The sequence below is a fragment of the Silene latifolia genome, chromosome 9 (assembly GCF_048544455.1).
Source record: "Silene latifolia isolate original U9 population chromosome 9, ASM4854445v1, whole genome shotgun sequence".
Taxonomy (NCBI): domain Eukaryota; kingdom Viridiplantae; phylum Streptophyta; class Magnoliopsida; order Caryophyllales; family Caryophyllaceae; genus Silene; species Silene latifolia.
Genome location: NC_133534.1, coordinates 183631642 through 183658049, shown reverse-complemented (window position 1 = coordinate 183658049; position 26408 = coordinate 183631642). Strand labels below are relative to the sequence as shown.

At 43.5% G+C, this 26408-nt stretch overlaps 1 protein-coding gene across 2 annotated transcripts; it reads right to left on the bottom strand.

The window, feature by feature from the left end:
* Positions 1-1199: 1199 nt before the first annotated feature.
* LOC141600271 (protein WVD2-like 5) lies at positions 1200-6451 on the bottom strand. Of its 2 annotated transcripts, none has more exons than XM_074420465.1 (9): positions 6137-6451; positions 4926-5126; positions 4221-4487; positions 3359-3417; positions 3144-3215; positions 2903-2987; positions 2743-2814; positions 2513-2623; positions 1200-1884 (listed from the first exon to the last, which is right to left on the bottom strand). In XM_074420465.1, the coding sequence occupies exons 2-9, from the start codon at positions 5118-5120 to the stop codon at positions 1423-1425; spliced, it is 1323 nt and encodes a 440-aa protein (XP_074276566.1). In that variant the 5' UTR covers positions 5121-5126; positions 6137-6451; the 3' UTR covers positions 1200-1422. The 2 variants fall into 2 exon arrangements, with proteins under 2 accessions (XP_074276566.1, XP_074276567.1); XM_074420466.1 differs by having other exon boundaries at positions 2903-2984; positions 6137-6440.
* Positions 6452-26408: the final 19957 nt, after the last annotated feature.

Here is a 26408-nt window from a genome sequence, read left to right as displayed (position 1 = left end):
AATTGTAAATGTATGTGTTAACCAAATTTAGCGAAACATATTTCACAGAAAATAAAATTTAAATGGTAAGTAAGGTAGCCCGGGCGTAGCCGGGCACCAAACCTAGTTATACCTATTTTAGCATATATTGTAGCCATTATTTTTAGGAGTATCTCATCCCCTATCTACTAAAAGAATATGTGAACTCACAAATTTTTCCTCCAAAAAGAATCTTTTTAATTGAGAAAGTTATTGATAATTTAATTGTATTCACTAAATAAGAAAATTATTAATAATTATAATGTATTTCATTATATAATTCTTTTCATTAAAATTAATATTTTCATCAAATTATATAATTTTCACTAAACACTAAACTATAATACATTAATTAAAGTATAAATAATATAAAACTAAAAACTATTAAATATTTTATTGATGCTATTATTTGAAAATAACTTGACTAATACTATGTATAAACAAAACTATACTTTTTGATTATTTTCATAACAAAAAAATTAAGAGGATTTGGAATCATTAGCTTTATGGTATAAAAAATACATTTCAGCACATTACCCAATCTCTTAGATTAATTTTCAGTTTTTTTTTTCTTTTTTTTTTGCTCAAAACAAAATACATAACGAGAAAAATGAACAATTAATGAGATACCAATATTATTTTACAGTTCAATTATACTCAGTTTTTTGAATAATTTTACTGTTCAGTTTTTTTCCTCATATCAAAATATAATGACGTGAAATATGAAAAATTAATGAGGTGTTAATTTAGCATGATTAAGTAATACAAAAATAAAACTCTATAAATACCGTGCATTCATTACTCGGGATCTAAACTAGTTTTATAGTATATGATTACGTATCCCTTTTATTACTCTTTGTACCATTTTTCCACTAGTTTGTAATTAATCTCTAAATAAATTTATTAACAGGTTGTCTCTCAGAACACATGCTTTTTTAAACGGAGATGATAAATCCTAAATGCTCACCGCATTCTGCATGAATTAACTACCGGCTACCCCCTCATGCTTTTACTCATTTCTACATCCTTTCGATATGAGCTAACAATAGTTTCCCCGGTTGCGTTAAGTTCTCCCGCAAATTATGGGTTGGATACATGCACCATTACCTTTGTAATAGACACAACCCTAGTTCGCAACATCAACGTTCATTATCTAATACTAATGGACAAACATCTCAAAATTTGCCCACAACCACAAGCACATCAATGCCAGATTACTAAAAGAAGTAACAAGAGCATAAATTCAAGGGTAACAAGAAGCCATGACCAGACAATCCAGAAGTGCAAATCTAAAGAAGCAAAAGAAACAATCAAAACCTCACCAAAATATGGACAATGTGACTTAATACTCATGTTCAACCTACCCTTTGCACAGGCCGAAGAATTCTGATAGCAGCCTTCCCTTCACTGTAACGAGGTCGGTTCTTGCTCTTGTCTCACATGGGTTTCATCTTTTTCAGGAGCTGCATCAGGGTCAGAAAGAAGATCTCCGTCCTCAACACGGGCAATTGGCACAAATCCTAAGTCAGAAACTTGAACTTCCTCGTCATTGAGACGTGCAATTGGCACAAACTCCTTAGGAAGGGAAGCTTCCTCCTTGATGTCTGCAATAGGAGGCGTCTCAGCTGACGTTGCGTCAAGACTTGTTTTTGAGATCCGCGTCTTCTCAGATGGCAGTCTAGGGAGGGATTTTCTTTGAGGCTGTTTAGAATGGATTGGCCCGGGTCCTTGGGCCGGGTTGTGATGGGAGACAACTTTTTCATCTAGACTGAGCCTCGCTGGTCGACGGGTTTGATCACTGTCTCCTACTGAGGATGGGTTCTTCTTTCGCCCGAGCTTAGGTGATTTGGGTCGTGTGATTGGCATCTGTACCATGAGCGTTAACATTAGAATATTAGATAAAGATAAAAGGGAGCATATTCAGCTTGTAAAAGATATAGAAGCAGTAGCAATAAACTATGATCCAAGATATTGCAATGGTAAGCATTTTGCCATGGCAAAGTAAAGAGGAATAACCAGAGCACCAAGTAAGAAAGAGGAATAACCAGAGCACCAAGTAAGAAAGTGGACAAAGTTACCAAGAACGCTTCACTCATCTAATGAACAGAACACTGCCATTTGTGCGTGCAAGTTTAGATTTCTATAAAGAATTTTTCAATATGATTCATAATTAATCTCACGCAACATGATTTCCTCTTATAACTCGTACTAATAGTACTCACTCCGTCCCGGTGAATTCTCTATGTTTGCTTTATGCATAAAGACCAAGGTATAAAGCAAAAGTATAAAGTTGCCCCTTCTTTTCTCTCTTCTGCTTATACAAAAACTATAGTCAGGTATACGGGTTAAAAGATCTGCAGAAAGTCCAATTCAACAAACGCAAAAAAAGGAACAAGGGAACCATAGGTCCTTCACCAAACATATTTTTGAAAATAGTTAAACATCAAATGGATGATGTTCAAACTATTGAAAGGTGATAAATCGATAATTCCACCTTCTTTAATTCCACTTTAGGAGGTGGTGGCTCCTGATAAAAGGTGGGCATTGGAGTTGCTTTGAAGTTCAAACTTTTTCGAAGCATCTTGATCTCGGCTTGCTGACTTTCCTGCACAGAATGAAATGATTCATCATTTTTTTAAAGGGCAACTCTATCCCAGAGATTTAAAATTCTTAAATTATTCCTATTCTGAAAAGAAACTAATAGCAGAGATTTGAAAATTCTACCTTGGACTTCGCTTGCTGATTATTTTTCTCTATTTCTTGGGCATGAATTCTTTCCTCAAGTTTTGTATAGAACTGAACACCAGAAAAGGACAAAACATACATGTTAGATAACATAGTCCAAAGGAGCAATTTTCTACATACCACAAATCAGAAGACAAACCTCTTTTCTTTTCTCAGCACGTTCATGACACTTAAAGCTGAAACCGTAGGAAGGAAGTTTGCCCACCTTATGGGACTTGGCACTTCTGCAAGTACTTAAGGATAATCTTATATATCAACTGGGAGATAGATGTAGTTTACAAAGAAATAAAAAACCAATCCTGGCTAAACTGTCTGCTTACTCTTGCTAAAAGAGAGATGGACGAAAGCGAAAAGTATAAGGTCACATTTGAAAAGGATACTCAACAGATTCATTATCTCCTTCGGAAATAGTAGCAGATCCTTCTCGTAAGGGGTTCATTGATGATTTCTCTCTGAAGACAACAAAGTTAAGTTATAAATAACACTTAATCCATTATCACATCAAAAAATTTAAAATAAGAATGTTCTTCGACTCAATGTCATGGAACTAAATATAAATGAACTCCACTTGAAAGAGCAAGAGGAAAGAACATACTCATTGCCTTCAGATTGTACCAAGTTACCAGAGCTAGGCACCATTTCTGACTTTTGCAGCTACATTTTCAAGAAGAGAAAAATCTATTGTGAAAAAAACATAACAGAAGCTCACTAAGGGTGTGTTTGGATTGAGTGATTTGGAGGGAAAAGAAAGGGAGGGAGAGTAGGAGATTTAAAATCCATTGTTTGGATAGCAAATAAGGGTGGAGGGAAATGGAGGGGGAGAGATTTGGAGGGATCCATTTTCCCTCCTCCAAGACAAATCAAAATCTCTCCACAATAGGCAAGATTTGGAAGGAAATTGTATCCAAACACCCACTCCCCATTTGCCCTCCCCTTCCCTTACCTCCCTTTCTCTTCTCTCCTTCCCCCTCCCCTCCCTTTCCCTCTACTTTCGCTATCCAAACACACCTTAAGGGTTCGTTTGGATACAATTTTAGGAGGGAAGGGGAGGGGAGGGGGAGTGAGGGGAGAGAAGGGGAGGGCAAATGGGATATGGGTGTTTGGATAACAAAAATTATGAAGAGAAATGGAAGGGGAGGAAGGAGGGAGATGAAGAATGGATGGAGGATTGAAGGATGTTGGTGGTATAATTAGAGTCCAAATAATGTTTTCTTTCCAAATCTTGCCACCCTTGGAAAGATTATAGTTTGTTCTATAGGAGAGAAAATAAGTCCTATCATTTCTCTCCCCTTCCATTTCCTTTCTCCCATATTTTTTATCCAAACAATGGAAATTAAATCCCTCCCTTTCCCTCCCCTCCCCTTCTCTTCAATTCCTTCAATCCAAACGGACCCTAAAGAAACAAAAGAAACGCTATTTTCAGTCAAGATAGTAAAACGGCAGATATAATAAACCACCTTATCTTTGCGTGTATTACTTGTTGCAGGTGCAACTTTTGCGCCCTTGCTCAGATCACTATTAGTGGCATGACGATCATTAAATGATTTAGTCTTCATAACCGGCTGTTTTGACTGTGTATTTGCAGCTAGAGAACCATTTGGAGTATTGGTAATCTTCTTGGTTGAAACCTGTGTACCATTTTTTATGTTTGAAGGTTTCTCCCGTTTTCCTTTAGTGTGGACCTTTTGTGGCTCAGGCTCCTTACATTCCTTTGTTTGCACTTTCTGCAAACAAAAGCATGAATAACAAGCTGTGAGACACACCGAATCAGCTCTAGACTATACTCTCACTATGGCTCTATCTCATCTATATTATCCCCATTAGACAGAGACAATTTCAACCAATATTTTCTCACAATATAAATTCGCCACAGCCTTTTTAAAATGACTAAAAAAATAGTTGTTCTCGTCAATCAAACTAGACAGATTTTACATCGTATATCTAAAATATTTCGAAAAAGCCTCCTTGAGTTTTCTTACATTACAATTACACAAGGGTAAAACTGTGTTTTTTATAGTCTCCCTCGCCCGACCTCAGTTGGGAGCCCTTGAGGCATTGAAGGAATGTTCTATATCTAATATGTTTTGAAATTTGTAGTAATAAACGGTAATAGTTGAAAGCTTTCCATAACCAGTGTTAAATGGGGAAAATAAATAACATACCTCTGAGGAAGGAGAGCCATTGGTCTGCCCTGCCACATCATTAGTGGTAGTTTCAACCATCCTTTCTAGACTAGCATCACGAAATCCACTAACCACCTCTGAGACACTTTCAGGCCCCACGCTTTGGTTCTTCTCAACGACACAGTTCTGATCAACAGCGGCCACTTCCGTGTAACTATCGTTGTCAGCATCCATGAGCAACTGAAGATTTACATATTTTGTTAGTTAACAGGTCAAAGGGAAAAGTCATTCGGCAATCTATACAATGACTACTTAGATAAGCATGTTGCAAGCATCGAATTCAATTTTAGTTGACAAATCTAAATACCAATGCGTAGTCACCATATTAAGCTCAAATCAACACTCAAAAGGATGATCAATGGTAATGCAACATTTAGTACTACAAGCTCATCATATCCCTAAACGAAACGCCGTTCTTGCTTTAAACTTTTTGGCATCTAATACTGATCTCTACAAATCAACAATGTTCCTGATAAATGGTTCCTCATTTTACCACAAAGCACAACTATAACTCCATATAAATACCACAAAGTACACTTCAACTCCAGATACATCATCATCCATTTCGTTTGAGCAAACACGCCATATGACGATGGGCAACAACAGATAGTACAAACTTAGCTTACTTTTCTGGTTACTAGTTACTGAAAAGTAAAAAACTTTTACATCCATGGCCTATGTTACTCTGACTTGGGTCAAGTGTGGGATACAGGTACATATCCAAGCGTCGGACTCGGCATGACAAAAGTGTTGATCAAATTACAAAGGCTTTATGCTATTCAATAGTAGCTAACAATATTGCTCCAAATGATACAGAAGCAGATTTACAACATAAAATCACCATGTGCACTAAACAAACAACAAATTCCGATTCATGTCCATAAAATGTGACTTAAGTTTTTATGCTGGCTGCCACAGACCTACCGCAACCCTCCTCCTTTATCCGGGCAAAATTAGAGTCATTAGTAATCAACAGCATAAAAATCATTAATTTCATCAAGCAAAGCTCAGAACAATAGCAGCTCCAATGACAGCTACACCAAATCTCACAATTTATGATACAAAAATTAAACGAGCAGATCTTCAAACTCACTACACAAATTTTGAATACCACCCAAACAAATAGAATACAATTTCATAAAAACAATACTTAAACCACAAAACAACAAAAGTATGAAGCATTTGATTACCTTAGAATTAAAAATGCATTCTTGAAATGTATCAAATTGATCTGATTGAGATAAAATAAACGGTATGCACTATGCAGTGCTTCAGTTTCAATCAAATTATCAAGAGGGGGTAATTACTTTTGGTGGGTTTTGCTTTGTTTGTTTGTGTTTTACTTAGTATTCTTTGGTGATTGATTTCATATTTTATTCAAAAATACAGACAAGGGTTCATCACAGGAAAACAAGAGAGGAAGTTGACAAAGACAAGTTTTTCAATCAAGTGTTGGACTCCCAAGAGTTGAGTGAGACTTGTCCCTTTTCAGATGTTCTATCTTCACAAATCACTATTGTTTGTAGGTCTTGTGTACCAAGGGGGAGTTCACTGGCGGTGGCAATTGGGTTAGTCGGATTTGGTTTGAGTCGGATTAACTCGGAGGGTCATATTGGGTTTGGGGCAGATCGGGTCAGCCTACCCTTTTGGGTCGAGTCGGATTGTTATCGGGTCGGATCATGACCCGTGGTCAAATGATGTATCAGGTTGGATCGGGTTTAGGTCGAGTCATTATCGGGTTCGGTTACTTTATCGCATTCTACTTTTAAGTTTTAACCATTAAATTTAGTTTTAAAACATTATTTGGTTTAATTACTTCATTATTAAATCAAATAAATCAAATCTAAACAATAAATCACTTCGATTTTGATCAATATTAAATTTTATAATCTCGACGGACAAGCTGTCACTCTCCTCTTTGGGGAGGATAATATCAAGCACCTCGACTATGAGGACATCATCAACATTGCTCTGAGAGACAACCGGTTTGACCCCACCGCCTTAATCTCTGATCCTGACCCAGAGAAAGCTACACAAGGCTGGAGGAAGAACGTCAAGTGGACCGATCGCCAAGCCCGCATTCTCAAGATCACAACTGGAGAAGGCCCTATGTTCAGAGAGGGAAGTGAAGAAGAATCTGAGTCTGAGTCGGAGTCAGAGTCTGTCTTAGCTCCTAGCACTCCCGATGTCCCAGTCAAGGTCCCATTCCCACTGTTTTATCACAAGCTCGTGGCTGCTTCAAAGGCTGAGTCAACTAGGGTCGTCCCCACTCCCATGGAAGGTGACAACCTGGAGCCTGTTCCAGGGGCCACCTCCTCTGCTGTGCCGCCTTTGACCGACCATGAGATGTCTGTCCTGTCCGAGCTTTTCGCTCGTGTCAACTTAATGAACGCTAAGTTTGCTTATGACTTGTCTTAATTTAACTGCAATGCAATTCTGAATGACTACGAGGAATTTGACTTGAGTGACTACCCACCTCACTTAGCCAAGGAACTTGACAAACGGGAAACCAGGACCCCCATCATTGAGGAGACCGAACCTATTAACGTAGGAACCGACAACACACCTCAAGAACTTAGGATAGGAACAACCCTTGACCCCTCGGAAAGACGACAATTCATTGACCTCCTACACGAATACAAGGACGTATTCGCCTGGTCTTACAGAGATATGCATGGGATTGATAGGGAAATTGCTGAGCATCGGATATCCATTAAGCCCGGAGCTAAACCCGTGAAGCAAAAGCTGCACCGAATGCGCCCAGAGTGGGCCCTGAAAATCAAAGAAGAAGTGGATAAACAGTTCAAAGCCGGTTTCATCAAAGTGTCTGAATATTCTGACTGGGTGGCCAACATTGTTCCTGTACCAAAGAAAGACAGGAGAATTCGAGTTTGCGTCGACTTTAGGGATCTGAACAAGGCGAGTCCAAAGGACGACTTCCCTTTGCCATATGTTGACATCCTGGTGGACAATACCGCCGAGCACGCCCTCTTATCATTCATGGACGGGTATGCTGGGTACAACCAGATCAAAATGGCCGAGGAAGACATGCACAAGACTGCGTTCACTACACAGTGGGGTACATATTGCTACACGGTCATGTCTTTCGGCCTCATCAATGCCAGAGCTACCTATAAAAGAACCGCTACCACTCTCCTACATGATATGATGCACAAGGAGGTAGAGGTATATGTCGATGATATGATTGTCAAGTCAAGAGAACGAGACGGCCACATCAACGCCCTCCGAAAATTATTCGCTCGTCTGCGGAAATATAACATGAGACTGAATCCTCAGAAATGTGCATTTGGAGTCACCTCCGGAAAACTCTTGAAACATGTCGTCAGTAAAAGAGGCATTGAAATTGATCCAACCAAAATCAAAGCCCTTCAGCAAATGCCTCGACCTAAGAACAAGAAGGAGATTCAGGGATTTCTCGGTCAGGTTCAATACATCAGCCGCTTCATAGCCAAGCTCACCATGATTTGTGAACCAATATTCAAGAAACTTCGCGCCTCCGATCACATCGATTGGGACGACGACTGTCAAAAGGCCTTCGATAGGATAAAGGAAACCCTATCCAAACCACCTGTCCTCAAGCCACCGCAACAAGGGATTCCTTTATCCCTGTACCTAACTGTCACTGACACAGCCATGGGAGCAATGCTAACGCAAACAGTCGACGGTGAAGAACGAGCCATCTACTACATCAGCAAAAAGATCATCGAGTATGAGACAAGGTACACCCAACTGGAAAAGACATGCCTTGCCCTGGTATGGTCAACAAAAAAGCTGCGACATTACATGCTCAGCTACACGGTCCACATCTATTCCAAGATGGACCCGGTCAAATACATCTTCGAAAAACCCGTACTAAACGGAAGGCGGTCTAGATGGACACTCATGCTATCTGAGTTTGATCTCAAATTCATACCCCTCAAGGTTATCAAAGGGAGGGCAGTCGCCGACTTCCTAGCAGAGAATCCCGTCAACGAGGATCCAACGACCGACACATGGTCACTTCCTGACGAGGACATCCTTTGTGCCGACTCCGACGCATGGGACCTATATTTCGACGGTGCATCTAATATGAGAGGTTTCGGGGTAGGAATCCTTCTAATATCACCAGAGGGAGAACATGTTCCGATCTTAGTCAAGCTAGACTTCGTCGTCACCAACAATGCCGCCGAATATGAAGCATACCTCATCGGCCTACAAGCAGCCATAACGCTTGGCACCAAGAGACTGAGGGTCCACGTCGATTCCTCACTTATCATCAATCAGGTGTCCGGATCATGGAAAATCCGAAGTGACAGCTTAGCTCCCTACCGAGCAAAAATCAATCAAGAGGCCGAGTTCTTCGACCAAGTCGACTACTTCCACTTGCCACGAGAGGAAAATCAATTTGCTGATGCCCTAGCAAAACTTGCCGCGCTCGTCAACATACCTGACGACATGACATCGATGCCCCTATGTGTCGAGAGAAGGAGCGAGCCAGCTCACATCTGTGCCATCAACAACGAGGAGGAAAACCATGATGAACCCTGGTACCAAGCCATCCTCAACTACAAAACCAAAAACGAATTTCCTCCTAACTCTGACCCAAGAGGACGAAGAGCCATCCGTTTACTCGCATCACAATTCGTGATAAACCAAGACCAATTATACAAAAGAACACCCCAAGGGATTCTCCTCCTTTGCATTGACCATCACAAAGCAAAAAAAAGTCATGGGAGAGGTCCACGACGGAGAATGCGGCCCTCACATGAGCGCAATGATGTTGACCCGAAAGATCATGCGGTTAGGCTACTACTGGACCACCATGGAAGCCAATTGCCGTAACTACGTCAAACATTGCCACAATTGCCAAATCTTTGCCAACATACAACACATACCACCATCCCTCTTATACACCATGACATCACCCTGGCCTTTCTCAACCTGGGGCATCGACATCATCGGGAAAGTCAACCCGATAGGCACCAAGGGACATTGCTTCGTCCTCGTCGCCATCGACTATTTCACTAAAAGGGTGGAAGCACAGTCGTATGCAGTCTTGACCGCCAAACAAGTGGCCAAGTTCATCCAAAACAACATCATCTGCAGATATGGGGTACCCCATGAAATCATCAGTGATCAAGGCTCTCACTTCCGGGCGGAAACACAAGCCTTGCTGGACAAATACAAGATCAAACGACATCGATCATCCCCCTACCGTCCCCAAACCAACGGAGCGGTGGGGCAGCAAACAAAACTCTTGTCACCATTATCAAGAAAATGCAAGACAACTACCGCGATTGGCCGAGCAAACTCCCATTCGCACTTTGGGGATACCGAACCTCCATTCGAACACCGATAGGTGCCACACCCTTCTACCTAGCATAGGTATGGAGGTGGTTCAGCCGGTAGAGTTAGAGGTCCCATCTCTACGCATCCTACTGGAGAGTCAAGTTCCTGAGGCGGAATGGACCCGTCGAAGCTATGAACAACTCACTCTTCTAAACGAGCGGCGGCTCAATGCCTTGCACAACGTCCATCTATACCAACGACGTATACTACGGGAATTCAACAAGAAGGTTAAACCAAGGAACATCAAGGAAGGTAACTTGGTCCTCAAGTCGGTTCGAGCACCATTACCCGTCCATCCGAGGGGGAAATTCAAACCCAACTGGGCCGGACCGTACCTGGTCAAGAAAATACTTTCGGGGGGCGCAGTGAGACTGAGTGACCTAGACGGGGAGGATTTTACAAACCCGACCAACCTAGACTAACTCAAAAAATACTACCCTTGAGCCGTAGTGACCAACAACCTCACCCTAGTTTTACAACTAGCGACCACCTTAACCCCATTCAAGTCAAGTTCCTCAACGTGTTCTGATTTGAAATTGCATGTTTTATCGAGTCTAAGTTGCGGCACCTTACCCGTTTCGAATGCCCTTTGATATGTCAAAGGCAACATCCATTTGCACTCAAAATTTACAAAACACCCTGAACTACGAGCATGGTTTGATTTCACCTCTTCAGGTGGATACGTAGGCAGTCCCTCTTATACATGAGGGATACAACCACAAAACCCAATCAAAATTTACAAAACATCCCGAACTACGATCATGGTTTGATTTCACCTCTTCAGGTGGATACGTAGGCAGTCCTTTCTTACACAAGAAGGATACAACCACCCCCATAATAAAAAAAACATCCCCATAAAAAAAAAAACATTCCCTTATGTTTACCCACATACAAAAAAATCACCCATATCAACTTTCAAAAAAAGAGAAAGGGAAGAACATTCCCTTTCCCACAAAAATACAAAAAAGAAGCCTTTCTCCCTTCTTACAAAAATCTCATTTCCCAAGTGCAAATGTTTAGGATGATTCAAACCGAATTGCCTTTACAAAACGGATGGAAGAAACAAGCGTTCACAAATTTTGACACAAACAACCCTCTTATTTAATTAATAATGGGAGGAATTACAAATTCAACAACAAATAAAGCTCGGCAAGTCTACAACTTGTCAAAGCTAAGGTGTCGACTAAAGCACCTCACATAATAAAACTAGCACAAAACACACGATACATAGCTAATACAACATAATAAAAACTCACAACACTAATACAACATAATAATAAAGTGGGTAATGGAGGTCTTCACTCTTCCATTCTACCCTTGCCTTTTCCCTAGGGATACATCTTCCCCTTGTTCTTCTTGTTGGCCCGCCTAGCATGAACCTCTTCTTCGGAACGGGTCCTCAATGGATCTATAACGGCGACGGCCCCCGGTCTCTTGCAAGACCCCATGTTCGGCCCAAAACGAGCCCATGCATTGCCCACCATATCTTTGGGACCCGAGCTTCTCCTCTTTGGTGGCCTCATCACTTCCGGGCTAGCTCCATCAACATAATCCTCAAAGAAGGCACGGTTGGCCTTGCCAACCTCTCGATAGTTCAAGTCCACAACCTCGTCCTTACGAGATTTGGACCTCTCCTCCGAGGTTTGAGCTCTTGACATAAGCGGGAATCACCCATGTCGTGGCAACGGGGTTTGGTACCTCCCAAAGCGGCCGAGTGGCCCACCATCTTTCGAAGACCTCCACGAGCTCGGAGTTTCGGAAAACATTCTTTTGGACAAGGGTATCTTGAGCGGGCACCTTTTGTTGATGTCCCATTTTCCTAATGAGCCTTTCGGGATAAATGAAGGAAACAACCTTCAAACCCACCACCATCAAAGAACGAGGACTAGCGCCCGAAGCGGGCAACCCCATGAAGGACCTCAAGTGCCACCATGGCACCACCCAACGGATATGAGGACCACCTCCTCCTCCAATCTCGCGGCCCAATAGGCCTTGGTGGATGCGAAGCTATCCGAGTACAACTTCTTCCTCGTGGTAAGATGACAGAAAGAATAAGAAGAAGAATAAACCGGAGGCTCTACATACCTTAGCCTCTCCAATAGCCACACTTGGAGGATCCTTGTAGATCCAAACGAGGGAGCTTCTCCACAAGAACCCTTCTTGTCCAAAGCTTGGATGATCTCGCCAAGCACCAACCATGATGGATCCCTACCATGCTCCATTTGCTCGACTACATGCACAAGGGTCATGCTACCATAGCATTTTGGCCCCTCCTTCTTCAAAGCATCAACAAAGAGGTATACATGGACAAGGCAAAAGGCAAGAGCCCTTCTCCTAGCCACCTCCGAAACATTGGCATCCAATCGGTTTGAAAAGATGTTGATAAGAGCCAACATATCCACACCATGAGGAGCAAGGAGGAAATTGACTTGGCTTGTTGACAAGCCCAACATAGAACGGAATTTCTCTTTATAGCACAACCGAGTCGGAGGAAGCACCAGAACACAACCCGACCACCCACAAATGGCTTCTACTTCTTCGGCAAGAGGACAAATTTCACCTTTCGGGAAAACGAAAACATGATGTTCCGAATCCCAAAACCGAGAGCATGCTTCAAGAAATGAGGATTGCACCTTGACTTGACGAAGCACCAAAAATTGACCAACTCCCATGCAAACGAGTTGATACTTTTCGGGAGGCGACAAATCCCGGCACCATTGTCGCAACGCATTCTCAAAGGCATTCATGAACAATTTTGTGGAAGAAAAAGAAGTTTTTTTCAGAGATGTTTTTTTGTGTTTCGGATGATGAAACAATGAAGCACAAACATCCCTATTTATACAAAATAATCAGCGCGTTTTTAAGAAAAAAGGGAGAGCTGGCTTCTATCGCCAAGCTGCTCGCGCCTCTTTGGGTCTGTTCTCAGGATTCCCACCTTGAATTGTCCCTTTCAAGTTGTGTTTTCTCCTGACACCTCAAACCTCCCGCCGGAATGCTCGCGCCTCTTCGGGACGGTCCAGGACGTTTTGTGTTTTCTCACACTCACATTCCTTGTTTTCGCGTTTTACGAAATCCGACACGTTTTCCATGACGCAGCTCTAAACATAAGGATTTTTCTTTCTTTTTTAAGGGGGAAGGGTTAGTCGCCCGGATCCGCGATGGATCGTTTCCATGTCAGTCGAAATTCCGAATTTTTTTTCGCTCTTTTCCCAGCAAAAATAAAAATTGAAAATTGATAACACGACATCAGTTTTCCTCAAAATTTCAAGTACTCACAAATCCGAGTCTTGATCTCACAAAAATCAAATCAAATACACTCATAAAAATCTATCCTAAAATTCACCCCTGATGGTTTGAGTTTGAATTTTTCGAGTTACAAATCAATTTCAACAATTTCGATGCAATTTAATTCAAGACACGAGTTAATTGCTCAAATTTTCAAATCAATTCCTTTTGAGAAGTCCAAACGTGACGACTTGTTGCGGAATTTCAAAATATCATTTCAAAATATCATTTTAAATTTCAATTTTTAACTTCGAGTCATCGTGGTTAATAATTGTTTTCAATCAAATGCTTTTTACGTGTTTGCGTTTATGCATACGTGCTACATGTTGCCTGTTTTCTACACTAACGATGCAGGACCTGGTGAGAAGCAAAAAGGGAACTGACAGCCGACAACGCTTCTCCGAAACACAACACAAAAAGAAAGCCAAAAATCACAAAATAAACCACAATCCAAAAACACACATATACAAACCGCCTCAAGCAAAATGTAAATATGTACAAACAAGAGTTCAAGACACGGATAAGCAACGATAACTACTCAGCACCTCCCGTCGGACCAGTCTCGGTCTCACTAGGAGTCGCGGGCAAGGCAGACACCACCAGCTGCTAAGGCTCCCTCTCCGGAGAACTCTCCAACGTCTCGCACTCCATCGTGACGCGAAGCTCCTCCGCCGCAGCCAACTGAGCCCTGAGAGAGGCAATATCTGCATCTCGGCTCCGCAACGCGTCCTCACGACGCCTCAACTCCTGGGCTCGACTGGTGATCCTGAACCCCTGGGCCTCGATCATCGACCTAGCTGCGTCCAACTCAGCCCGGACCCGAGCAAGCTCCGCCGAATCCGCAGTACCTTGCAAAACACAATACAGATCATTGAAATCTAAAAAACGTGAAATGCAACATAAAAATATACAAAAACAACATACAAAAAGTGCCTTAGCAAGCCGAGCCTCCCTCGCAGCCAGGTCAGCAGCAAGTGCCCTCCACCGGTTAGCCATCCGCCACAAAGCCTGATGACTAGCGGTCGTCACCTACAACCAAGAAGGTCCTTCAAATATAATGCAAGGCAAAACATAAATGAGGAAGAATGTTCGGATCAGGAACTCACCCTCAGAACGCTCAACCTCCACTCCATGCCAACGTCGGTCACCTCAGTGACCGCAGCTCTGGCAGTGCGTGCTGTAGCTCCTCACCGCCCGCCCCACGAAAGGTGGTCTCCGCCGGAAAACTCGGGGCCGAGTCCTCATCAACGCGTCGACCCTCTGCAATTTGGGTCCACATCGGAGGTAACAGACCTTCCTATCAAAAGAGGCAATGAAAACAAAAAACGAGAGGAAAACATACCTCGATCGGGTACTGTGCAAGCCTCGACAACCGGAAGGTGTCGTAGTCAACCTCCCGCCGCAATGCCTCCTCACCTCCCGACCGTGAAGGTGCTCCTCAACCTCGTCGGGTGTCGACTTCTGGAACAACACCCTAGGCGGATCGACCGGTACCACGAAAGTCTCGATGAAAAAGCACCGACGAGCTAAACGCTCGCCCGGTACCAAACCGCTCGATCGCCGTCTCAAGGTACGTGACGCCGGGAGAGCTGCGAGGCCGCAAACGCTCCTCGACAACAAATGTCGCACTTCGTGTAGTGCTCCCAAGGCCACCCGACAAACTGCACTCAAGGAAAGGCTAATCAGTTAACTGGGGGCTTCCTAAGCTACCTAGTCATCCTATCTCTATTTGTTTCTACAAACAAAAGGAGCAAGGGACAACAACTTACGTCAGCAACTCGAAGGGCGTTCACACGACGCCTGCAGTCCTCGTAAGTCGACTTTTTCGGAGCCACCGTCCAGGCCCTTACAACGGGGTAGGTCGAAAGGACGCCACCAATAGTCCCCGGACGCAGGGGGATGAAGTAAGCATACAACCAAGCCTGTAACCAAACACAGCAAACACAAATCAGCCATTTTTTTCAAATTTGCCAAAATCAAAATCAAAATCAAACTCAAAACTACAAAAACGCTCGTACGTCCAAGATGAGGCTGGGACCAACCAAAGCAGGAGAACTACCATCCCCCACCACCTCCGGGCGCACCGCAGCGTGCAAGTACCGGGTGAAACTCGCCAAACCGACGTAACCCAGTTAAACCGACCCAGAACGTCGAGGTCAGCAAGGAGAGGAAGTACCTTGGTCGACAGGCGCTCGCCCTTGTCACCAGAGTACGTGGCACCCAAGAAGTACCACAACCATAATCGCGCCTCCTGCGCGTCAGCTCTAGCCTCAGCCTCCGGACTCGCCAACGGCGCCGGAGCGTAACCCGTCACTCTCCCCTTGAAGTGATCCCTCACATATGAGCTCGCGATCAGGTACGGGGTGATGTCAGAAGGCTCGGGCAAAATACTACCGATCAGACGCGTGACCGCAGGAGAAGACACTCTCTCCGGCGTCTCCGAGAAGTCAACATGTGTCTCGCCACAGGGGAGGCTAGATATCAGGGCAAAATCCTCTAAGGTCACACCGACCTCCCCAAACTCCATATGGAACGACGACGTCGTATCCCAGTACCGGTCTAACATGGCCCGGATCAGACACAGGTTCGACCTAATCGAAGCCCTATAAATATCCCGCCAGACAGCCACCAACGGCTCAAAAGCCGACCTCTCTATCAACGCCCTCGTGCCGGCTCGGAGAACGTCGTAGAAACCCAGACAGGTGGAGAAGCTTGAGAAAGTCCTCATGGTGCCGATCTTCTAAAATAAAAAAACAAACAACGTCAGAACGCCTATTCATGTCTGAAATGTCAAAAATGACGAAAATTCAATCAAGTGACATGACTCACCAGGCCCTCATGCGCACGGTAGGAAATGTGTCTGTCTAACCGAAGCAATAGTTGGCTACCGTCAAAACCATCGGCCCAAGCAGGCGCCGCCCGCAGGTTCATCCCCCGCGGGGTTGTAACCCGTCTGGCCTCCCAATCCGCGACGTGAACGTCATCCTCAACCGTCTCCGCCCTCCATCTCTTCCGACCACGAGACTCCACGTGACGGATAAGAGGCATCTCAACGACCCTAACGACGTTCTGCAACTCACGTCTGGTCGGCCGAGGAGCCCTCCTCCTAGTAACCCTCCTCCCAGAGGTACCAGCCTCAGACCCCGTCTGAGCTCTCTCAACGTGAGCATCCCTAACAACAGGCTCCTCCCGAGCCCCAGCGGCTCCCCCAGCACCAATGGCCCCAACAACGGGCCCCTAACAGACCTCAACGGCTCTCTCAGCCCTAACGGCCTCCTCGGAGGGCCCCTCCTCCTCAGAAGCGTCCTCCACTACCGCCCCAGGTGCACTGACCGGGGTACTAACCGACCCTGTCCCAAATAGGTCTTCTAGGGTCGTAGCAATGGACCCGGCAGGTACCGAGCACTCTCCTGTAATCAAAGAACGTCAGCCGAAATTTCGGCATTACGACGGCATAAAATGGACAATCCAAAAAAACCTGCAAAGCAAAACAAGGGCAATCCCGTCCAAACCCAACAAAACAAGACAATCTACAAAAAACGCATAAAAAACGACTCGCCCTTCTTTTCAAGCAAAAGACGAGTCAAAACAACAACAATAAAACGACACCTCAAGATCCACACGAGGTCCGGCAAAAAACCAAAATATGTTCCCGATGCAATGGGGTATTTTCTACGGCTCGAAAAGGCAATTTCTGCGCCAATTTGGGCTCAAACAGGTCAAAATTTCAAAAACGACCACAATGAGGCAACTTGATTTTACCACGTCTCAAAGCGGCCTAAACTACCAATAAGGTCCATATCAAAGCAAACTGACCCAATTCAAGCCCAAACAGACGCTTATTTTGTCAGACATAAGACCGTCGCAAATGGCAAAAATTCCAATTTTGCCCACAATACCCAACAAAGGTCCGAAATGGCAAACACGGTCTTCCCCGACTACAATGCAACCTAGTGGGGCACACAACTCAAGCAAATAAACTTGACATTGTGAAATGAGATGGTTTCTTCGCCTCACTCACGTTTTTCGAGCATTAGGGACGGAAACGGGGACCAAAATGCAAACTAAAAGCACCCCTATACTCCTAAACAGGTTTCTAACCTAATGCAATCATCAATTTCACTCGAAATTGGCTCAATCAAAAATGCCCAAATCGATTTGGAGGGGGTAATATTTCGCCCTAATTCAATCAATGAAAAAGACCAACAAATTCAAATGGATTCAAGAGGAATTACATACCTTGAGATGACATGTTGATAATGGCACGAACTCAAGCAAGCAAGAAGACCAACAATGGCGATTTTCCGTGGGTTTTCGAGTTTGTGTGAGGAAGACGAAGTGAGAATGGGGAGCTTCCCATTCTCGCGTCTTTTACAGAAAAAAGGGAAGCCTCCTTCCCTCGCCAAGGTGCTCGCGCCTAAATGGGGCTTCCCCTTTGCTTTTCCAGCGGAATTTTGGGCTTGGGCCCAATTTCCCTACATAAACTATCAAACTTCAACAATGCGACCAAAACCGCCATTTCATTTTCAAAAAATAATAGTGAAAATTTAAAATTCACTATTTCTTCAAATTTTAAACAAACGGCGACCAAGACCATCATTTCACTTCAAAAAATAATAGTGAAAATTTAAAATTCACTATTCCTTCAAATTTCAGACGACGACAATTAAAACCGTCACTTCAAAAATAATGGTGAAAATTTTAAATTCACTATTTCTTCAAAATTCAAACAAATGGCGATTAAAACCGCCATTTCACTTCAAAAACAACAATAGTGAAATTCAAAATTCACTATTTCTTCAGGCGCCAACGGCGGCAACATAAACCGTCACTTCAAAAACAATAATAGTGAAATTCGAAATTCGCTATTTCCACGGCGGCGTCACAAGCCCCATCTGTCATAAATAAGTAGGTAGCGGGATCCAAACCCGGTATCCCCTCAAACGTTCAACACAAAAACCGAACTTCCCCAACAGGAATGTCGGGGGCTTTCTCGCGAAGCTCGCTATTTCAAAACAAGCCCATCCAACGCGGCTATTTTCGCGGTCGATCAACCGACCCTTCACAATGACTGGCGAGCCTTACAACGCGCTGTGGTTGGCGAGCCCCTTCATATACGCACAATGGATGGTGAGCCTTACAACGCTCAGCGGCTGGCGAGCCCCTTCATATACGCACAATGGCTGGCGAGCCTTACAACGCACAGCGGCTGGCGAGCCCCTTCATACACGCACGATGGCTGGCGAGCCTTACAACGCGCAGCGGCAGGCGAGCCCCTTCATATACGCACAGCAGGTGGCGAGCCTTTGTCTGCAAACAAAATACAAATCGAGGACGTATCCCAAAGATGCCTCGGGTACGACTCCTCCACAGTAGCGGGCAAGCCTTTGTCCGCAAACGAAATACAAATCGAGGACGTATCCCGAAGATGCCTCGGGTACGACTCCTCCGCAACAGCTGACGAGCCTTTGTCTGCAAACAAAATAAAAATCGAGGACGTATCCCGAAGATGCCCCGGGTACGACTCCTCCACACAGCTGGCGAGCCTTTGTCCGCAAAAAAGACACAACTCCAGGACATATCCCGAAGATGCCTCAGGTATGACTCCTTCTTATGGCTGGCGAGCCTTTGTACGTAGTCTAACGGACTTTAAACGGCCCGCACGGACAGTCGACAAACTCTAAACTGTTCCCGACGACAGGTCCTTGGCTCGTACCCTCGAGTCGCCTTGGCGTCGCCCTTCCCACGGCAGGTCCTTGGCTCGAATCCTTTCGAGCCGCCTCGACGTCGCTTGGGTCTCCAGGTTGTAATCTTCGATTGACCTGGGGGCTCTACTTTGACTTTTGCCCTGTCCAAGCCTCAGTCAAAGTGGGGGCTCTGTAGATACCCATTATCTGCTGAGACTCCAACAAACACCCGATGATTATCGGACTACAACATGCTTAAGAATCGCAACGTTTGATCGACAGTTTGTGCACAACTTTACGTCAGAAAACTTAAAACGATTTCGAAAATAAAACATTTCAAAACTTTTCAAAAGTACCTGGAGTATTTAATGCATGACGACGGGGTCGCAATGACACTAACTAGAGTCAAAACCGACACCGGACCAAAAACCAACTCAAAATTCAAATCCCGACTCCAACAACGAGTCAAACCGAGTCAAACACAAAAAACAAAACCATTCAAAAACTTCTATGTTAAGGTTTCCCGGAATCTTACATAGTCAAGTACCAAACATGTGCATCCAAATCCTAGGATAGAACAAATTATGATTGCACTTGTGTGAAAGAGACAAGACACCTCGAAGATGTGCTACATGGCTCGCGCCTCTTTGAGCAGCCCAGGTGGCCACGTCGCTCAAAACTCACACAACTACTCATTTTCCTATAAATACCCCTCAAATGCAACCATTTGAGAGTTACGCGAGTGTCCGCCCCCTCATCTCTCCCTTAAAATTCTCGACTCGACTTCGTAAGTCACAATCCGACACGTGTTTACGACCTACCGATCGTAAACACAAGCCTTACACATTGTTTGGTATCGTCATCGTGCATTAAATCACTTGACCGACCATCTCGACCACTACACCATCACTAAACTTAACAAAACACTCTTTTTACTTACCAAAACGGTTTTAAACCGAGTTTTCCGACCAAACGAGTTGATACACTTACGTCGATTTCTCGCCATAAGCCTAGCATGTAAGTATGAGGGTGTAAAAATCTTCTTTTATCATGTTTTCATTTGTTTTATGACTATAACATGCTAAATCATGCATAATATTGTCCAAAACATGGGAAGAATGAGCCAAAACCGGATTTTTGGTTGAGGCAGAGGCTACTTACATAGCAGATAGGCTCGCGCCTAAAGGACCCTGCCCAGCCTTAAGTCCAAACCATGTTTGGTCTCTTCATCTCCTTTATTTTCATATTTGTAAACGGTTTTTACCATTTCAAACATTTTCAAACCATTTTTCACAAGTTTTAACCATAAAACATTTTTCACCCTTGGTTCCTAATACCATGACGGTTTAATCCGTGTTTCGGTGATAATATGTGGTTAATTACATTTAAAAGGCACTTTAAAGCCTTTTATTTCATTTCTTTACATTAAGAAGGGTATTTTAAAGCCTTTCATCATTTCTTTACATTTCAAAAAAAAAATGTATTAGTCACCAACACAAAGTCATCCTTGGTTCCATATACCATGTCGGATTTTAACCGGAGTACGAAAATAAATGTCGACTAATTATATTCAAATGAACTTAACACAATTAGTTCATAATTATTTTCAAAATTATTCATGTCAAGCTTGCAAAGTCGAACCCGACATCGAATATCGCCAAAACAATGACGATTATTCAAGTCTCATTCTTCAAATCAACACACAGACGGCCCAAACGGCCCTTTAAAACCAAAACGGGTCCAAATACCCATTTTTCAACACGTTTTACAAAAGTTTTTCAATGGTCAGAACGCGTCTTCCATCGTTGACTGACCCGCGCCTAAACAGGCCATTCCTTTTTCTGTTTTCAAACCAGGGGCGACCCTCTTGCATCGCCAATAGGCTCGCGCCTCTTCTGACTGCCTGATGCAGGGTTTGTCCCCTTTACAGCATTAGTCCAGGACAATCCCGACTCCGGTTAACCCGGATACAGGACGGATCAGATGACTAATTTACTCATTCAAAAATCGTATTTGCAAAACGCCCTACTAAGACAAATGGATCACGTTATGCACCATAAACCTAACTCGGTAAATGGATGTTTAATTTCCGTCTTGCATGCAAATCAATCATAAATCCAACTCGACATATTATAATTGATACTTAAATTAAATCAACCGACGTAGAAAGCTCTCACATGTTAGGTTTAAACCAATGGATGCGCATTCATGCATTTAAACCGTTTTATCAACTTTTGCATTCAACCAATCAAGATCGATCAGTAGAGGCCGCTAACGTGGGCGGGATTGGGTGTCTGATTAAAGGGCTTCCCAATACGTACCTTCACCTCTTACTCAGAAACTTTGGATAGTGGATGACCTTATCCAGGGCGTACGAGAGTCATTATAGAGATAGGATGCTAAAGAGGGACGATTCCTTATCTATAGTACCTATGTCAAACCCTGCTTTGTGCTTCGTTTGACCGAGGTATAAAGTGGATTCGAACAGGTTCCAAGAATCCCACAAATTCTTGGCGGTGACTCCGAACATCTCTAATCGTTTCGAGACCCTTGCCGAGACGAAACCGACCGATCTAAAACGATCCGGTCGAAAGCATTTTTATGCCGCCGAGCGTGGCTTTCAAAAGACCGTTGTATGTCCACAGATCGAGCTGGGCGTGCAGGTGGGCCATGTCCACAACCCCCCAAATTACCCAATTAGGGTTGAACCAAAATTAACGAAACAACATAAAACTGTACTAGGATCTTACCCACAATACGACGGTCTCAACGGTGTAAAGAACTCTGGAATCCGACGACTCAAGCCCTTAGATTTGATAGCAATGTGAGAAAGGAATGCTACGTAACTTTTATTTTCTCTTTGTAAAACTTAGAATAAAGTAAAAAGTAAGAGTAAGTGACGAAATGTACTTTTTATATCATTCTCGCGTTGCTATCAAAACCCGGCCAAAAACCCGTAAAACCCGACGCACTCGATCGAGTAAGTGAGGTACTCAATCGAACTCGATCGAGTGGCCCCTACTCGATCGAGTTGCCCATACTCGATCGAGTACCCATCAGACAGAATACTGTCCAGAACGCAAAACAGACTTACTCGATAGAGTAAGCCTTACTCGATAGAGTACCCAACAACTCATAAAACCATAGTATTACAGTCTTCCCTCCTTAAAAACGCACTTTGTCCCCGAAGTTCAAACCGGTACACAAAAACAAACGTACTAACTCAACTATGATACAACAACACAACAAAAACTCAAAAACAAAACCCAACCACAACTCATACCGACTCAAAACAACCATTAACTGTACCAAAACCAACATACAACCATACCAAAACCTTATGCGATCATCTCCTACCCCCCTAAAAGAAACATGGTTACGTCTCTGTAACCATACATACCTGATAAAAAAGAGTCGGATACCGCTTCTTCATAACCTCTTACGCCTCCCAAGTCACTTCCTCGACATTGTGATTAGACCATAAAACCTTGAGTAACACTGTTTCCCAGATCTCGTTTTACGAACCTTGTAATCAAGAATCTGTTTTGACACCTCTAGATAAGACAAGGATTCATCCAACTCGATGTTCTCCACCTCTAACACATGGGAAGGGTCACTCACATACTTCCGTAACTGAGACACATGAAACACATTATGTACACGATCCTAAGATGGCGGCAAAGCTAACCGATAAGAAACCCCTCCCATACGATCCAAAATATCATATGGACCAATGAACTTTTGGTTTAACTTCCCTTTCTTACTAAACCGCATAACCCCACGCATAGGTGACACTTTCAAAAGAACCTTATCCCCAACCTGAAACTCGATCTCCCGACGATGTAAGTCCGCATAGCTCTTTTGTCGATCCTGGGCCGCTTTTATCTTTTGCCGAATCACTTTCACTTATTCTATCATCTCCTGTACAATCTGTGGTCCTAAAACCACCGCCTCAACACTATCATCCCAACAAATCGGACTCCTACACCTCCTCCCATACAAAGCCTCAAACGGAGCCATCCCAATACTCGTATGGTAGCTGTTGTAGTAATAAAACTCGATCAAATCCATCCTATCTTCCCAACTACCACCAAACTCCATCACACAAGCCCTCAACAAATCTTCTAAAGTCTTGATAGTTCTCTCTGTCTGTCTATCTGTTGTAGGATGAAACGCAGTACTCATCTTCAAGGCAGTTCCCATCAACTTTTGCAACTCTTTCCAAAATCGAGAAATGAACCTCGCATCCCGATCTGACACAATGTCCTTTGGCACCTCATGTAACCTCACCACATGCTTCCTGTAGCCATTAGCCAACTACACCTTACTCCATGTATCTTTCATTGGCATAAAGTGAGCTGATTTAGTCAAACGGTCAACGATCACCCATATCATGTTATTACCTTGCTGGCTCCTCGGTAAACCCACTATGAAATCTATGGAGATAGACTCCCATTTTCACTCAGGTACCTCAAGAGACTGAAACTTACCTTGTGGTCTTCGCTACTCCCCTTTGACTCTCTGACATGTCAAACACCTAGCCACAAACTCAGCTGTCCCCCTTTTCATCCCAGGCCACCAAAAAGTCTTCTTCAGATCCCTATAAAGCTTGTCACCATCCGGATGTACTGAATACGGAGTAAAATGAGCCTCTGTCATGATTACCTTTCTCAACTCGTCATCCTTAGGCACACACCACCTCCCATCAGAATGAATGGAGAACCGAGACACTGTCCCTTTCTCTACTTGACCCTCCACTCCCGAATCTTAGAATTCAAGGCATGTTTCTGCGAATAACATCATAAAGATCCTAGGCTCCACCGTCAAGTCTCCCTAGCATCCCCTTTTTGAATTACATGTATGCCCATATTACCTACCTTATCTCTCAACCTCATCAAAGACATAGCTGTGTATAGAGAATGCACACTCTTCCTGCTCAACGCATCAGCAGCCATGTTTGCTTTCCCTTCATGGTATATGATATCCATGTCATAATCCCCGATAAGCTCCATCCACCTCCTCTGCCTCATGTTCAACTCCTTTTGAGTAAAGATTCACTTTAGACTCTTGTAATCCGAAAACACCTTAAAGGCCGCCTCATAAAGATAGTGCCTCCAAATCTTGAGAGCAAATACAACTGCACCCAACTCTAGATCATGCGTCGGATAGTTCTCCTCATAAGGTTTCAATTGCCTAGAAGCATATGCAATGACTTTCCCGTTTTGCATCAACACACAACCCAACCCGTTCTTTGAAGCATATGTATACACCTCAAAGTTCTCACACCCTTAAGGTAAAGCTAAGACTGGATCTGTGGTCAAACGCTCCTTTAATATTTGGAACGCCGTCTCACAACTTTTATCTCATCGAAACATGTTCTCTTTCCTCATCAACACGGTCATAGGCCTGACAATCTTTGAAAAGTCTTTCACGAACCGCCGATAGTACCCTGCCAAACCCAAGAAACTCCTGATCTCGGCCACATTCTTTGGTGCTTCCCACTTAGCTATTGCCTCTATCTTGCTAGGATCTACAGATACACCCTCTTTATAAATCATATGACCCAAAAAAGCCACTTTCTCTAGCCAGAACTCACACTTAGACAACTTTACACACAGCTGGTTGTCACGCAGAGTTTTCAACACCAACCTAAAATGCTCCTCGTGCTCCTCCTTAGTTTTGGAATAGACTAAGATGTCATCTATGAACACCACCACGAACTGACTAAAAACCCGGTTCATCAAATCCATAAACACTGCTGGCACATTAGACAACCCAAATGGCATCACCATATGTAACACCCCCATACTCCAAGTGCCTTACCAGGACCACTCAGGTATGAAGACATTACCATCTCGGTTACCCAAGGCAATGATAATCAAATAACAATGAAGAAACAACGTTTATTATAAATACTTAGCGAAGAGTTACAAATCTCAAAACCAAACCAAAAGTACGATACATGTTCTCAAACTGACTGTTCTAACTGAAATGTAAATACTAATAAGCTACAATGAAGACTCCTATCATCATGTCGTGGCATCCCGGCTATCCCAAGACTCATCTCAATACCTGCTCAATATCTGCTCACCATCCCCGAATGGATCACCGCAGTTTACAAAATAACACCGGGTCGATCACTAATCACACAATTCAATATATACTAACAATAAGATAAACAAGACAAACTTAATCGTCACACACACACACTCACGCCAAATCCAATCATCTCAATCACCGATCGTCCACTTTGGACCCAGCCCCGATGGGGGGGACCGCACCGTACCCACCAAATCCCCTCCCACATAGTGAGCGATAACCCTGTCCATTAATGTGCACATTCCTTCTGTGGCGGGTTCCACGAAAAGCGAAACTAGGGCGTGAAGCCACTCCCGCAAGTGACCCCACTCGGTAGAGGCCACGCCTCGCGAACCATCAACAACGATCACAACCACAATCACAATACAATTACTATATCAAACAACCAAACACAATACATCAACCAATATCCCATTATGGGACTAATACGAGTAGGAAATCCTACCTGGTATGCACACAATCGAGACGGTCTCTCTTCTTTGAGTCAAAAGCTTCTTCTATGAACCCTCCTCCTATCATACAACACATAGAGGCTACCAAATCACATACTACACATAAAACCCCCAAATCTCTAAATTAGGGTTTAACCAAATCAAAGGAAAGACAATAAAAAGGGTACATATATCTTACCCTCGACGCAAGGAACTCAACGGTATGAACAACGATAAGAATTGACCCTCCAAACTCCGGGGATTGCTAATAATGCGATTAAGAAGATGAACTTGCTTGCTTTCTCTCTTAAACAGTAATTTAGGTTTTGTAAAAGTGATTTAGAATAATGACGACAAAGCTTAAATACCTTAATCGCATAATTAACAAAACCCGAGAAAACTCCCCGTAAAACCGGCTACTCGATCGAGTACCCGAGGTACTCGATCGAGTACCCCCTTACTCGATCGAGTGCCCCAGCTACTCGATCGAGTACCCAACAGGTCATAAACTTTTCTAAAACGCAACTTATCCTTACTCGACAGAGTAAGGCCTACTCGATAGAGTACCCCAAGACTTATAAATACGGAGTATTACAGTCTTCCCTCCTTAA